At 39.5% G+C, this 14,784-nt stretch overlaps 1 protein-coding gene across 2 annotated transcripts in view; it reads left to right on the plus strand.

The window, feature by feature from the left end:
• The window catches only part of AXDND1 (axonemal dynein light chain domain containing 1), a 40,937-nt gene that overhangs the window by 10,149 nt on the left and 16,004 nt on the right, over positions 1-14,784 (plus strand). For both annotated transcript variants that reach the window (XM_038758247.1, XM_038758246.1), the window contains exons 5-14: positions 1-97; positions 1,211-1,296; positions 2,837-2,893; positions 3,033-3,135; positions 3,781-3,902; positions 6,928-7,068; positions 7,340-7,444; positions 11,436-11,556; positions 12,166-12,267; positions 13,201-13,364. In XM_038758247.1, the coding sequence (XP_038614175.1) occupies positions 1-97; positions 1,211-1,296; positions 2,837-2,893; positions 3,033-3,135; positions 3,781-3,902; positions 6,928-7,068; positions 7,340-7,444; positions 11,436-11,556; positions 12,166-12,267; positions 13,201-13,364 (1,098 nt within the window). The remainder of the gene's footprint in view (positions 98-1,210; positions 1,297-2,836; positions 2,894-3,032; positions 3,136-3,780; positions 3,903-6,927; positions 7,069-7,339; positions 7,445-11,435; positions 11,557-12,165; positions 12,268-13,200; positions 13,365-14,784) is intronic.

The raw sequence follows: 14,784 nt of genomic DNA on the forward strand, positions 1-14,784 counted from the left end.
GGACGTTTCCTTTCTCTACGATGTTAAAAATAAAAAGTTGGAGAATTTGGAGTTAGCAGAACGGCCCTCATCGGCGAGCGTGTCAGAATCTCATAAAGTGAGTGTAAATGTTTGGCAAGGCATTTGTTCACAGGAAACCCTGAAAAATATTAAGCAACGAATTTGTATGATAGACTGAATCACACTCCTAGGTTGGTTCCTTTCCCAACATCATTACTTATTTATAGCAATAGAAACTCTTATCAGCAGGAAGTGTGTGAATGACAGAGTGCCCTGCAGATACATTCAAGTGACAACATTCTCTGGCTGTCTCAACTTTTTTATCCAGAGCAATTTTTGCTCTAGGGAAGGTAACTATTTCATTTTTCAGAATGAAATCGTGCTGAAGATACAGGAGGCAATAGCACATAATATGAAAATCAAGTATTTATATTTTGCACTTTACTTGTTATTGCTGAAGAAGATTTTAGATTTGATTCATTGCCAATTATAATGTTTCTTATTTCATTGTGGGCAGGGAACGTGTCTTCCAACTCTGTGCCGTACTCTCCCAAGCAGTTAGTACAGTGTTCTGCATACAGTAAGAACTCAATAAATTAATAATAATTGTGATCTTTAAGTGCTTACTATGTGCTAAAGACTGTACTAAACATGGGTAGATACAAGATAATCAGGTCTCACATGGGACTCATAGTCTAAGTAGAAGGGAGAACGGTTATTGAATCCCCATTTCTCAAATGAGTAAACTCGGGCACAGAGAAGTTAAGTGACTTGCCCAAGGTCATACAACAGATAAGTGGCTGGGATTAGAATCCAGGAACTCTGACTCCCAGGGCCACCCTCTTTCCACGATCAATCAATCAATCAATCGTATTTATTGAGCGCTTACTGTGTGCAGAGCACTGTACTAAGCGCTTGGGAAGTACAAGTTGGCAACATATAGAGACGGTCCCTACCCAACAGTGGGCTGCTGCTTCCCTAAATACCATTGATTGATTGATTGATTATTGAAGATGTAATGCAGTATCCTCACTAAAAAGTACCTCACATATTTAATGTTCACTACATCACACCATGACCATTTCCAAAGGAAAGGGCCGTTTCAAGTTAGTAAATGAAATATCATTATTAAAATTCATTTTCTCCAAGCAAAACTAGAAGAATAAATAACCATTTTTTCCTTGTTCTACCGTTCTCACTCTTTTCTCAGGCAAAGAAATTAATAGATACTCTGATTCCGGAAGAATTTCATATTGTGTCAAACACGGGTGTCACCGGCTTGCAATATTATGATGAGTGAGTCTTTTGAGTCATGGAAAGTCCAAAGTAGAACTCAATTACTGTTTTTCCTCTTGATAAGGAGGGAAATGAGGGAAAGTTTGGGTTGGTTGTTTTACTACCATGTAAGGATCAAGTAAAGTTCTGGCAAAGGATGGTTGCAAAAAATTGGTTTTGAGTTGTTTATATTTCTCTTCTGTATGATTTTTCATTTTTACCCAAATACTTTAGTTTTTGGGGAAAAGAATTCCTAAAAACTAGCTGCTGCACAGAACCTCTGTTTGAAGAGTCATTTGGCAATGGTTATTGATTTTGTTGAAAGTGATGGCGTAATCTAGTTTCATATAGTATGTTCCTGTGATTATTTCTAAAGAATTGAATAGCACAATCTTTCTCCCAAATATCTATTTTGTTCCCAAATGGAATAGAGGATAACATTTTGTTGTACATTAGTTTCTCATGGCTTTCGTTTCTAAAATGGGATCTTTTTTGTTCCACTTCCAAAAGAGTATCTGACCATAAAACACTGTAGGTATTTTGTAATGGTAGTTGTTAAATGCTTACCATATGCCAGGCATAGTACTAGACACTGGGTTAAATACAAACTAATCAGGTTGGACACAGTCCATGTCCCACATTGGGTTCACAGTCTTAATCCTCATTTTTTCTTTGCAGGGCTCATGTTACAGTGGTGTAGGATTTAAAATGGGAATTATAGTACCAGCTTTCTAGTATTTAAATACCACTTCACTCTGCCCAACTCTGAGGAGAAGCTCATAGTGTCCAAGGTCAAAGGAACAGCCACTTCTCTTTTCTTATATAATTGCCAATTGTATCATTGCAGCACTGTGGTGAGGGATAAATAAAAATAATGTAAAATGTCTTTAATATAATTTTTAAAAAATATAAATAATCATTTTGGAAGGAAAATCAAATCTGTTCTTTGGTTACAAAAACATTCACTCTGGCCATACTCCACAATATCCTCTCTTGACAGGAGCCTCCCCTTTGCCAGGTTTGCAGCAAAGTGGTTCTGCCCTTTCTGTTGAATATTTGTATATGCTAAATAAAGGGCCTGCTTTGCCCAGGGCTTATCCGGGTCATCTCTCCCTACTTCCCTTCTCTGACTTAGAGTGCTACTACACTCCCAACTTCACTTATGATATCATCTCCACCTCATTTGAAGTTCTGTGGATGCTTCCTGTGATATTGATCTATTTAGGACTTCCTTTTAGGAAGTTCGTACAAAATTGAATTCTATTTGGCCAAAAATAAACCTCATTCTGACTCTTTAAATTGACTGCAGATTGCTCACAAATTGCAAATTTGAAACTGGATGTGTCTCTGCTCTCCATTTCCCTTAAGGGCAGCATAGTTTGAGCATAAAATGAACTTCCAAAGATTTTAGACCCTGAAGAGCTAGCTGAAGGAAGCCAAAGAACTATCTACCTCTGAAGATGCCCTCTTAAAATCCAGAGCTCACACATGACAGTATAGAGCGATGGGACCAGTTAAGGAAGGCTTCTTAAACTAACATTTTCACTTTGCTTTATTGCAGTAAATACACAACTCTTCTGGAAGACAGTGAAAACCGACTCTTGCTCTTTCCATCCATGTAAGTAGAACTTCTCCAAAATGTTCCTCGTGAGAATGACTAAGTGACTGTCAGTCATACATGGTGTAGTCTATTGCCTTTGAGTTGAAAATGCCCTACTATAACATTAATTGTATTCTCCTGCTCTGCGATCTGTTAGGAAACCAAATAAAAGAATAGAAGTCATCCAGCTGAAAGATGTGATGGATACCTTGCTTCAGAAGGCAGGTGTGGATGGGCAGAAATCAGTGGGACCAACCAAGGTAATGCCTTTCCAAGTTCCCCATTACACATGACATAACCTATCCTCAGGAATTTAGTCACAGAATAACAAAAGAGCACCACTGGAATTTTCTTCTCGTGAAATAACCTGTTATAAGGCCTTGCTGTGAGACCTTTCTGCCTGTAAAGAATTAGATAATTTCCTTGCCCCACTAGCAGCTAAATTTTCTGAAGAAAATTTTGCTGACACAAACGTATGTGGCATAAATTAACTGTATGGGAAAAAAAATCAGGGCAGCCAGCTTTTGCTTCTCTAATAATAGAAAAAACTGATGGATTTTTGAAAGGAAACCCAGATGTTACCCAGACAGGATGACAGAGAGGTATAAGGACTTGAGTGTTAAAGACCATCTGCTGAAGTCTTAAAAGGCTACCAGAGAATTTTCCTTCTTAGAGGTCATCTAAAGTTATTCTATGTATAGTATGAGGTGGAGGCAAGCAGAGAAATTCACTCTCCAGTATTTTCTTTTTGAACCTATCCCATTCTAGAATGTGCATTTTATTTCATGAGAAAAATACACCACAAACTCTTAAGTCTCTAACAGTGATTTTTTCCCCCAAGATTAGCTTACTAATACACATTTCTGTGGGTCAGTAAAATGCCGCTTGTCTTTGTCTTCTTCCAGCTGCATGATGCACTTCAGATATTAAAGACAGAACAGAACATTTACAATACAGTGTTTCATGAACTAATTCGCCAGATCACTGTGGAGTGTGCAGATCGAGGAGCGCTATTATCCAACTTAAGGTCAGGATTGATGGAATTTGCCAATTGCCTTTTGGGTTCTACCCCAGTAATTTGGTTAGTTTTGTGATTTAGAAAGGCAATATCCTCCATATATTGAAACATAGCTTAAGTGCATTCCTATACTATTTCATTCAGTAACTACTGTTCCAAAACTAGAACTGTTGTGGTAGCAATCTTTCTTATGGGGATTTCCTCTAAATGTATTTGACTCTTACATTTGCACATACATATATCTTGCATTTAATCAGTAGAGCTGACTGATTTCTTATGTGTATAAATGTGGCTCATTAGTCTTTTGTTTGATGCATCAAGAGCTGCAGCTGCCGGGTCTTCTTTGTTGCTTATGGTGCTGCACATCCCTGAGTTCTGGATGTTGGCACAGTCCATCTGCTGTTATCATCACTCAATTTTTGTTGTACTCCATTGTGCCCTTTAAGTATTGCTTTTGTTTGCTCTGAGTTTGATTGGTTTTTTTTGCTCTGTTGATAGAGGGTACCCACTTTTATGGATCACATTAGGTTGTGACTTGCTTTCCCACCCTATAGCCATATGTGCATGGGCACCGGAGCCCCAGCCACTTTGTATGGTGCCCCTACATTTATAAACGTGGGGCAAGCAGGAATGCAAGGAGCGAGTCCAAGCTGCACTTGGCCTTTTCTGGTTCTTCATTTGTCCTTGGAACTTGAACTCTGTATCTTTGGGATCTGTAGACTGACCCAAGTCAGTGGAGGGCTCTGGTAAGAGGGGAAGAATTCTCAGAATCTGTATGCTGTGGTGGTACTCTCAGGATGATAGTTCTGATGATGGAGACTTTCATCAAGACAGATGAATTAAACTGTAGATCTCAGGACTAAAACTCTAGGCAAAGGAATTGATTATAGTGATAGTTCTTTGCACAGCACCATTCATTCATTCACTCAATCATATTTATTGAACGCTTACTGTGTGCAGAGCACTGCACTAAGCGCTTGGGAAGTACAAGTTGGCAACATATAGAGACGGTCCCTACCCAACAGTGGGCTCACACTTACATTCTTCCCTGCCATTTGTGTTCCAATCGGGACAAGAAGTGCAATGAGCAAATAAGTGGACAGGGGTGCAGCGAATTGCACAATGCACATTGGCGTTTTTACAAACAATGATGACCAAAGTGACTGCAGCCTGCTGCTGTTAATGTACCGTAGCACCATTGTACAGTACAGTAGCAGTACAGTGCCTGCAGATAGTAAGCATTTAACAAAAAACACAATTATTATGATTGGCCAGCAGGTATTTGCCTAGGTACCTGTCCTGGTATTCACTGTGGACTTCACCGCCCACATTGTGAACTATTTTTCAGGATTCTTGCCAGACCTTTCGAACAAAACCTTTACCACTGATGTCATAGCCCCAGCAGGCATTCCCCTGTTTGCGATATTCTTTCCACTGGACCAACAGCAGGGCATGTGGCACTCCAGTATCGTGTTGTTAGAATCAGGTTGTAATTTTGTTGTTGGATTAATCGGTTACTTGCTTATTAATTTCTCTTAATATAGAAGCTTACCCAATCTCCCTTCAGATATCTCCATCATGCTTTTCTGAATATCTTTACTTTTTTTAATGATATTAGGTGCTTATTATGTGTCAGGCATTGTACTAAGCACTGGAGTAGATAAAATATAATCAGGTTGGACACAGTCCCTGTCTCACGTACGGATCAAAGTCTTAATCCCCATTTTATGCAGGTGAGGTAACTGAGGCACCTGGGGTAAATCACATTGAGGCACAGAGAAGTTGAGTGACTTGCCCAAGGTCACACATCAGGAAAGGGACAGAGCCAGGATTAGAACCCAGGTGCTTCTGACTCCCGGGCCTGTGCTCTTTCCACTAGGCCACGCAGCTCTGCAGCCCTTTGAGGAAACTAAATTATCTCCTTGGGATTGAACAAACTCATCTCAAATGAGCCTAATGCCACTGCAGGGGCAGTAGGGGAGCACCAGGAGTTTCCAATTTAAGGTAGACGGTAAGCTGCTCTGTAGACTGTAAACTCATCTCTAGATTTTATGCTTGTGTCTACCAACTCTGTTATATTGTTCTCTCCTAGAGCTTAGTACAGACCTCTGCACAGTCAAAGAGCACGGGCTTTGGAGTCAGAGGTCATGGGTTCAAATCCCAGCTCTGCCACTTGTCAGCTGTGTGACTTTGGACAAGTCACTTAACTTCTCTGTGCCTCAGTTACCTCATCTGTAAAATGGATATTAAGACCGTGAACCCCACATGGGACAACCTGATCACCTTGTAACCTCCCAAGCGCTTATAACAGTGCTCGGCACATAGTAACCTCTTAATACATGCCATTCTTATTCTTATAATTATAAATACCATTGATTAATTGATTAATTTGGGGCAACTACTGCTCTGAAAGAAGGAAAGTCCCCATGCTTAGATACCTAGCATATGCATATCCAGAAAACTGGGTTACCAAATTTTTAGTTGTGATAAACATTTAGAGGGGTGTGCTATTTATATTCAAGTCACTATGTTTATATATTTGTACATATTTATTACTCTATTTATTTTACTTGTACATATTTATTCTATTTATTTTATTTTGTTAATATGTTTTGGTTTGTTGTCTGTCTCCCCCTTCTAGACTGTGAACCCATTGTTATGTAGGGACCGTCTCTATGTGTTGCCAACTTGTATTTCCCAAGCGCTTAGTACAGTGCTCTGCACACAGTAAGCGCGCAATAAATATGATTGAATGCATGAATGAACATTGCAGACAGTCAATCGTATTTATTGAGTACTTACTATGTGCAGAGCACTGTACTAAGCACTGAGAGCGTTCAGTATAACAGACAAATGGTGGAACTGGGATTAGAACTCAGGTCCTCTGACTCCCAAACCATTCCACTAAATTACATTGCTTCTCATACCTGTTCCCTGCCCTCTTCTCTCCTTTTTTTTGTGTTTTCTGTTATGTCCATTACCACACCATCCTTCTCTTCTCAATACAGCCATGCGTGCCTTCTTTCTCTTACAGACAGAGGTATGTGCAACTTATTGAACGTGTATCTCATCAGATGGTTGACATGTACAAAGACATGATGGTTCAAGGAGTGATGGACAGACATATTGTAGAAGAACTATACAATTTTAAGAATGCTATTGAAGCACTCACAAGGTATGAAATTGCTTAAAGATGACCAGGAGGAGAGAGTCTGGGACTCTGTCACGACAGTCTAATAGTTTACAGAAGGAATGAAAGTAAGGGGACAGAGGGCAGTGAGGGGGCAGTAGGATGATGTAGAGGACTAGATTTGGCTGTAGCAGAAGGAGAGGTAGGATAATATTTTTGACAGCTGGAAAGCACTCGAATGAGGAGATGGATACCCTAGATGTAAGCTTTTTTGATGTTCCTTTCCAAGAGTGTAACGTCTGTCTTGTTATTTCAGGGAGCTGCACCTTGTTCGAGAGCACGATGCAAAGGTGACAAAAGATGCCGAGCTGGCCCACAGGGAGTTGGCCCAGGCCCTTGTTGACTCAGAGAAGAATGCCGAGTAAGTTGCTTCTAATCTACTTAACTTGGGTGGGGAAGAGGAAGATGATTGGGTTCTAAAGCATAGTAAGAACAGGTCTTTTTATCTGCAGAGCGAATTGAGTTTGCTGACATTGCTCTTTGGGTGGAAGAAAGATGGGCTGGAATGTTCTCCAGGGGAAAATTGCTGTTATTTCTACCATCATCATCATCATCATCAATCGTATTTATTGAGCGCTTACTATGTGCAGAGCACTGTACTAAGCGCTTGGGAAGTACAAATTGGCAACATCTAGAGACAGTCCCTCCCCAACAGTGGGCTCACAGTCTAAAAGGGGGAGACAGAGAACAAAACCAAACATACTAACAAAATAAAATAAATAGAATAGATATGTACAAATAAAATAAATAAATAAATAGAGTAAAAAATATGTACAAACATATATATACCATTACTTGGCCAAATAGGCATTTTCAGAATGTATTTTTCATTTTTCATTCAAGGTTTTAGGGAACTTCTTCCTATGTGTTGTGATTATATCATTTTCATTTAGAATTTTTAAGTGTTTCCATTGTCCTTTCCTTCATTACATATCAACAGACAAGCTCTCTTTTCACCCTAAGAGGACAAGGCCCAGATAAAAACAAACCAACCTATAGGGCTGTTTTATCTAGTGAGAACAATGAATTTTTGGCCCGTATACCGTGCAACTTTCAGTTGTCAAAGGTGTACTGATTCACCTTCTTACCTCCAGAGCCTATAACAGTCCAAAAGTAGCCCCAGAGGTACCAGGGAGGATAAAGATATCCAAGGACAGGTAGGGAAACAAGACAGTTGCCTAGAATGCTATTGGACCATGGACATCTCTTTTCTTTTTCCTACTTCTGTTTTTCACCTAATGATTCAGCTGCCTTCAGGTCCTTTCCTTTTTCTTGGTATGCTGAAGGGGCTTGAACTGGCCCTGAGTGCAGTGTTGGGGTGAGTATTGGCCTGGGACTTTTCTAGCTTCCATTCATTCATTCAATCATATTTATTGAGCACTTACTGTGTGCAGAGCACTGTACTAAGCGCTTGGGAAGTATAGGTTGGCAACATAACTTCCACTGAGTAAGGGGGTCTGGCTTGAGCCTTAAATTGCCACTGCATGCCCACAAACTGAATTCTTTCTTTCTTCTGTCATGACCTGTATTAGCTACAATGAAGAGAGATCAGTGTTTTGGCCTTGTTCAATCTTGGGACTGGCTCTATTGGAAAGATTATTGTGCCCAGCGAATGCTTGAATTTCTGCACTTGGGATGTCATCTCTGTTTCCAACATTACTGAGCTCAATTGCAGTTTCTAGTATCTCACTTTTGCTAAACGGACTTCTAGCAAATGAACTAGACTGGTCAAAGTTATTAAACATGTGAAATGCTCTGAACTCTGGTTAAGATTTTAAATCTTTATTTTAAGCCTGTGATCCCTTTCATGTGAATTGTTCATTAATTTTATATGAATCCCCTTCACGTGACCCAAATGAGTACCTTTGACTTTACTGAGAATCTGAATCTGTAGCTCTAACAGCGTCTCCAGTTAGAGAGAATAGTTGATTTTACTGGAGTCGGGAGGTAGAGATGTTTTTGTTGTGAGGAAATGTATTTGTCCCTGAAATCTGAGAATGAACCATAAAGACATCAGCAAACAGGAGTGAGAAAAGGACAACACCAAGGTGTTGGGCAGAAATAATTATTAGGTTTGGTTCATATTTTAGATAGGTGATTTATTTAAATTGAACTTGCTGCCATAAAATCTCTAGAGAGTTCAAACGTAAATTTAGTACTTTTAAAATCAACAGTTTTTTTCTTCTAAGAAAATACCAGATCAGAAAGTGAGTTCATACTGTGTGCTCATCTGTCGGGGTACCAGTTCAACCAGCCTGAGTTGACTTACGAGGAGTTGAGGCAAGGAACTTCTAAGGGAATAAGATATAGTTCTGAGGAATGTTAGCAGGAAGGTGCAAGAGGTATCCTTAATTACTCTGATGGTAAATATGAAAAGAGGTAATCCCTAAGGTTTTTGGTTCCCAAAGGACAAAGGCCTTTATAGATTAAAATTAGCTCCTATTTGGTAGCAGATGGGAAATAGTTTAGACTATAAGCACTATTACATAGGTCCAGCACTTCAAGCCAGATAGGCTAAAACCTGAAACTCCAGAGTGGCAAGGTGGTGTCTGAAGAACAGAAGCAAATCATCTTCAGCGTAGTTGCAAATTAGCCGGAAAGGATAAATTTATACAAAAAAAACTCTAAAGAGGCCTTAGGAAAATAAACAGGGTCACAAAAAGACAACATTCGTGTGGTAGACATATCAGAAGGTCTAGGGGAAGCACAGCAAACTACTTTATTGAAATCTCTTCCCTCTGGTTTTTTATTTTGTTATGGAATAGCGTTTCCCATAATTGGAAAACTATTATGTGCTATCCCAAAAGTAACCCCGTGGAAGTCTCCCAAGAGTCAGTATGCCCTTGCTCCATCTGTTTTAAAGACAAGGTGACAATTTATGTACTGTCCAAGTTTCACAAAATTTGTAATGTAATTGATTTAAAATGATTCTTTATTCAAGTGATTATTGTGCAGAAGCATCCAGGAAAGTATCTGCAAGAGTTAAAAAGAAAGTCCCCTCTAGACTATAAGCTTCTTGCGGGCAGGGGACATATCTATCAGCTCAACTGCATTGTTCTTTCCCAGGGCTTAGTACAGTGTCGGCACATAGTGAGCTCTTAATATCATTGATTGACTTACTGATTCATTTTGAGAACAATTAAAATTTTTCAAATAGCAAATGATAAAGCTGTTGAATTTGTTGTCCTTGAAAGTTGTGCCCTTGGAAATATCAATAGTTGTAAGAAGGATTTGAATAAATTAATGGAAAAGAGGTCCATAACTAATTACCTAAAGGAAAACTATAGATGTTAGACTGCTTATTCCTAAGCTTGAGGTTGAATATAAGGAAAGCAATCATTACCCAATTCTCCCAAACATTGGTCTGACTTATTGTAGCCTAGAGGAAAGCACACAGGCCTGGGCCTCAGGGGACCTGGGTTCTAATCTCTGCTCCACCACTTGTCTGCTGTGTGACCATGGGCCAGTCACTTAACTTCTCTGTGCCTCAGTTTCCTCATCTGTGAAATTGGGACAAATCCTACTCCCTCCTACTTAGCCTGTGAGCCCCAAGTAGGCCAGGGACTGTGTCCAACCTGAGTATCTTATATCTACCCCAATGCTTAGTACAGTTCTTGGTACATAGTAAGCACTTAACAAATACCATAAAAAACTACTTCAGAATGGAATTTCTATATTCTTATTCCATTTTCATGGTTATAATTCAGTTGTTTGGAAGTCAAGATCATTTTTGAAACTATAAGGCTTTCTAAGATATAAGATTAATGCAACATTCTGCCACCATAATTTACTTTTCCCCAACAAATGTATTTATCATATCTTGCTAGATCTCCTCAGTTTATGTACCTAAAGGTCTTTTCAGACTGATAAGCTCTTTCCCCAACAAAGATAAGCACTGTTACCTTTCAAGGTTATTGGCTCATTTATTAGTGTTGTGGATCTTCAGTGAGGAAACAAACCAGACATTCCAGCTTTCATAGAATCTTTATTTAAAGGATCAAACTATTTTCAGATTTGAACCACTATCACATAAATGCTTTGTGCTGTTCATATTTAAATCTCTTCCTCTTTTATCTTCCTGTGTGTGACCTGCTTTTCTTAATAGCAAGAGGACCAAATCAGGCTTGTCCATATATTCAGTTTATAATTTCCCATTATGCATTTTTAGTGGGCATAGACTTGAGGCGATTGGAATACTGTTTGTTCTGATGAACCAATGGAAAAAGAGGGAATGACCATGCATAGAAAAGGGAAAATTTACTGTTGAAGGAATAATTATTTGGTTTTAGTGGAGTCTTTACCGTTACTTAGTACATGTCATTAGTGATGGTGTTTCTTAATTTGTCTCCTAGTCTTGTGGAGGACTATCGTGGGTTATATGAGTTGCAAAGACGAAGGATGGAGGCTGTTATTAGCCAGTTAACATTAGAGAGAAGCATCTGGAGCTCAACTACCTACGATTTGGCACTAAAGGTAGGTATTGAAGATCTGGGTCCCCTTCCTCTTTGTTGAGAAAAATATCCACTTGACTTTTGCATTTGGCACTAGTCGAAGGGCTACAAAAGATGTGAATTGTATTTTCTTGACCTTGAGCCATGATAACCAAAGAGTCCCTTCACTTACTTTTGTTTTTCTCCTGAAGATGAGGGATATTTGTTTTTGTAACATCTTTCGTTACATCCTTCTGAACTTTAGGTAAGATCCTTTCCTATAGTTTGTGAATCAAGAGCATGCTAACACTCTGTCATACCTGCCTTGAAAAATAAACCATATACCCTGAAAAGGAGACTCTTACTTTCATAGACTGGGCTCAGCTCATTGTAATGCAGAACACAGTGACAGTTTACCATACTCTGTGGTATTCTGTTATTTTTTTGGATCATGCTGAAACTTATGGATACGCTGATGGCCCTTTCTAATGTAATCAGTCATGTAATGTAATGTAATCAGTCATACTAATTGTATTTTGAGACTGTCTGATATCTTCCATTCCTCACTGAATGTGTCTACTTGTTGCTTTTCCCCATATCCCACCTACAAATACCAGCAATGAAAAATAATAGCAGCAAATGTTTCTTTTAGGTGATTGAAAGAAATAAACTAATGATGGCCAAAAGGCTTTTTCTCAGCGAAAAGGCTTGGACAGAACATGTCGAATACTTCATCGTAATGCTGGCATCCAAGGTAAATCTGAATGTAAGAGATGTTTGTTGGAACAACCGCTAACATGTGTCTGTGCATGAAAATATAAGATCAATATTTTTCATTAAAGTTTTGGATTCATTCGCAGTTATTTGGGGAGATTGTCTTAAATTCCCATTTTCTTTTAAAGCTCTCTTTACTTCCCCTTTTTTGACTTTTCTGTTCTGTCCCCTCTTTTTGAAAATACAATAAACTTCATATGAACTAAAGCTAGCATCAACGTTATCACTCTCCACTTCTATTGGTAGTTATGGTCAAACTCCAAAGATCAAGTGATTAAATATGGACATGTTGGTTACATCCTTAAGACAACATCTGGAGTCTGCGAAACTCTGGAAGAATTCAAAGTGGTGATTAGGATAATTTCTGTCAGTTTCACAAGGGTAAATCTGATCCCAAATGTTTCAAATGGCCTAGTTTTAAATCCCAACTCTTCTAACTTCATTCATTCATTTCTTCTTTCATTCAGTCAATCGTAGGTTGATTTAGAAATTGCAGTACTTTATAAAAACACTGTTATCTGGCACGCTTGAGGAATTGGGATTGTCGTAATCAGGAATTGAAAAGTCAGGAATCCACAGCAGAGGACGCTGCATACTCACACAGAGGGCTCAGATGCTCCTGGAAAATCTGCCTCTAGTGAGAATTGGATTGAGAGAACCTTGCAGCTGAATCTCACTGATTGACTGAGCGTTGAACGATAGTAGCAGAGAGTTTATGCAAACACAGTAGAGCACCTAAAACCCAGGAAGGATTCAGATTTTGTAAATTCAAACATTGTAAATTACTTCTGGAAGGATCAAAGTATGTTGGCATGCCTCCCATATGCCAGATTCTAGAGCTCTCTTGGGGGTAAAGAGCCCCAAGCAACATTTTATTGTATTTTGCTGTTTGTTTCCATCCATTGCAATATAGGACGCATCTGACCTAGAAGAATTGCAGCAGTTAACCATGAATTGGAGAAAAACTTTGGGCCACTTCAGACTAGCGGTGGAAGAAAATGAAGAGCGCACCAGAGAGAAGCTGAGGCTTATTAAGACTGGTCTTTCCAAGTGGCTGCAGTACTTCCAGGAAAATAGGTGGGTCCCAGGGATGACAACTTTTCATTTTGAGCAGGGGAGTGAACTTGAGGATGGGGCTTTGAGAGGACAGGGGAGGGAAAGAAAGGAAAATAGGATGCAGAGGAATGAAGGAGGGAATTTGAAAGAGGAGGAAGGTGGAAGGGAAGGGGGGGAAAAAGAGGATGCAGAAGATACACAAGAAGGAGCACTGCCTCTTTCTTTAGTACCACCTTTCTGCTTTTTTCTCCTTTGGTGCAATTAAAGCACCAGATTCTGCTGTGACTGTTACTGGCAGTAGTCCCTTGGCATTTGCAAGAGATTGGTTAGAGAACCCCCATGAATACCATCTGCACCCCAATGACAACTACATTTAAAGCACTAGAAAGTTTATCCAACCACCCACCCATGGCCATCTGGGCTTTCCTAGGGGACACAGTTGGTGGCAAACCAGCCAGCCACTGTAGCAGCCTGGTTATGGCTGCTGGTGACCAAAATAATAGCAGAGAGCAGGGCTAAGGGCGGGACCAGGGCCTGCTGGTGCAGCTGGGAATGTAGATACAGCCAACTGCTAATAGGCGAAACCACTAACAAATCATTTTCAAATACCAAAAGGCTACTCTATTATTATGCCAGGTGTATAGTTAGCTAAAATCATCTAGATCTTTGAGCTAGACTTTTATGTGTGCAATTTGGAGCAGCCTTTGAAGATCTCTTGGAAGCTTTAGCTGCAGAATTCAGGGGATGCTTTTTGTATGTGTGCGGCAGTTGGAAGATAGTTCTAGCTACCAACTTGCATTAGTTTGGTTTCTGAAACTATGTAGCTTATATAGATTTCCCCCTTTGCCTGTGCAGTACATCAGCAGCCACAGTCAACAAGGATGGTTCTGCTCTATTCTAGAATATTGGAGGCTTAGGCCCCATGTGATCTTTAACTACTCTCCCTAGAAGTCTGGCAGCCACATTGCTTTTTACAGATGTAAATTTATATGCAGCACTCCTTAGTACTTAATATTGTTTATGGTATTTGTTCAGCACTTTGTGCAAAGCACTAAAATAAGTTCCAGTTAAAGTGCAAGGTCATCCTTTAGACTCTAAGCTCTTTATGGGCAGGGAACATGTCTGCTAATTCAGTTGTATTGTACTCTCTGAAGCGCTTATTAGTATAGTGTTCTTCACCTAGCAAGCACTCAATAAATACAATTGGTTGATTGATTCAGACAATATCTCTGGCCCAGGTAGGTCACAAGCTAAAAGGTTTGGAGGAAGGTGGATACACTGGCAAATTGAATAAAAAACAGTTAAACAAGACAAGCAGCAGTTCAATACTTCTAGTAGTGAATAGTCTTCCAACTACCCTGCTATTCCATGAATGGGTCCTCTTCCCAATGAGAAGGGGAGAGGAAGAAGAAGGGCATAATATTTTTTACCTTTTCGTCTG

The sequence above is a fragment of the Tachyglossus aculeatus genome, chromosome 16 (genome assembly GCF_015852505.1).
Source record: "Tachyglossus aculeatus isolate mTacAcu1 chromosome 16, mTacAcu1.pri, whole genome shotgun sequence".
Taxonomy (NCBI): domain Eukaryota; kingdom Metazoa; phylum Chordata; class Mammalia; order Monotremata; family Tachyglossidae; genus Tachyglossus; species Tachyglossus aculeatus.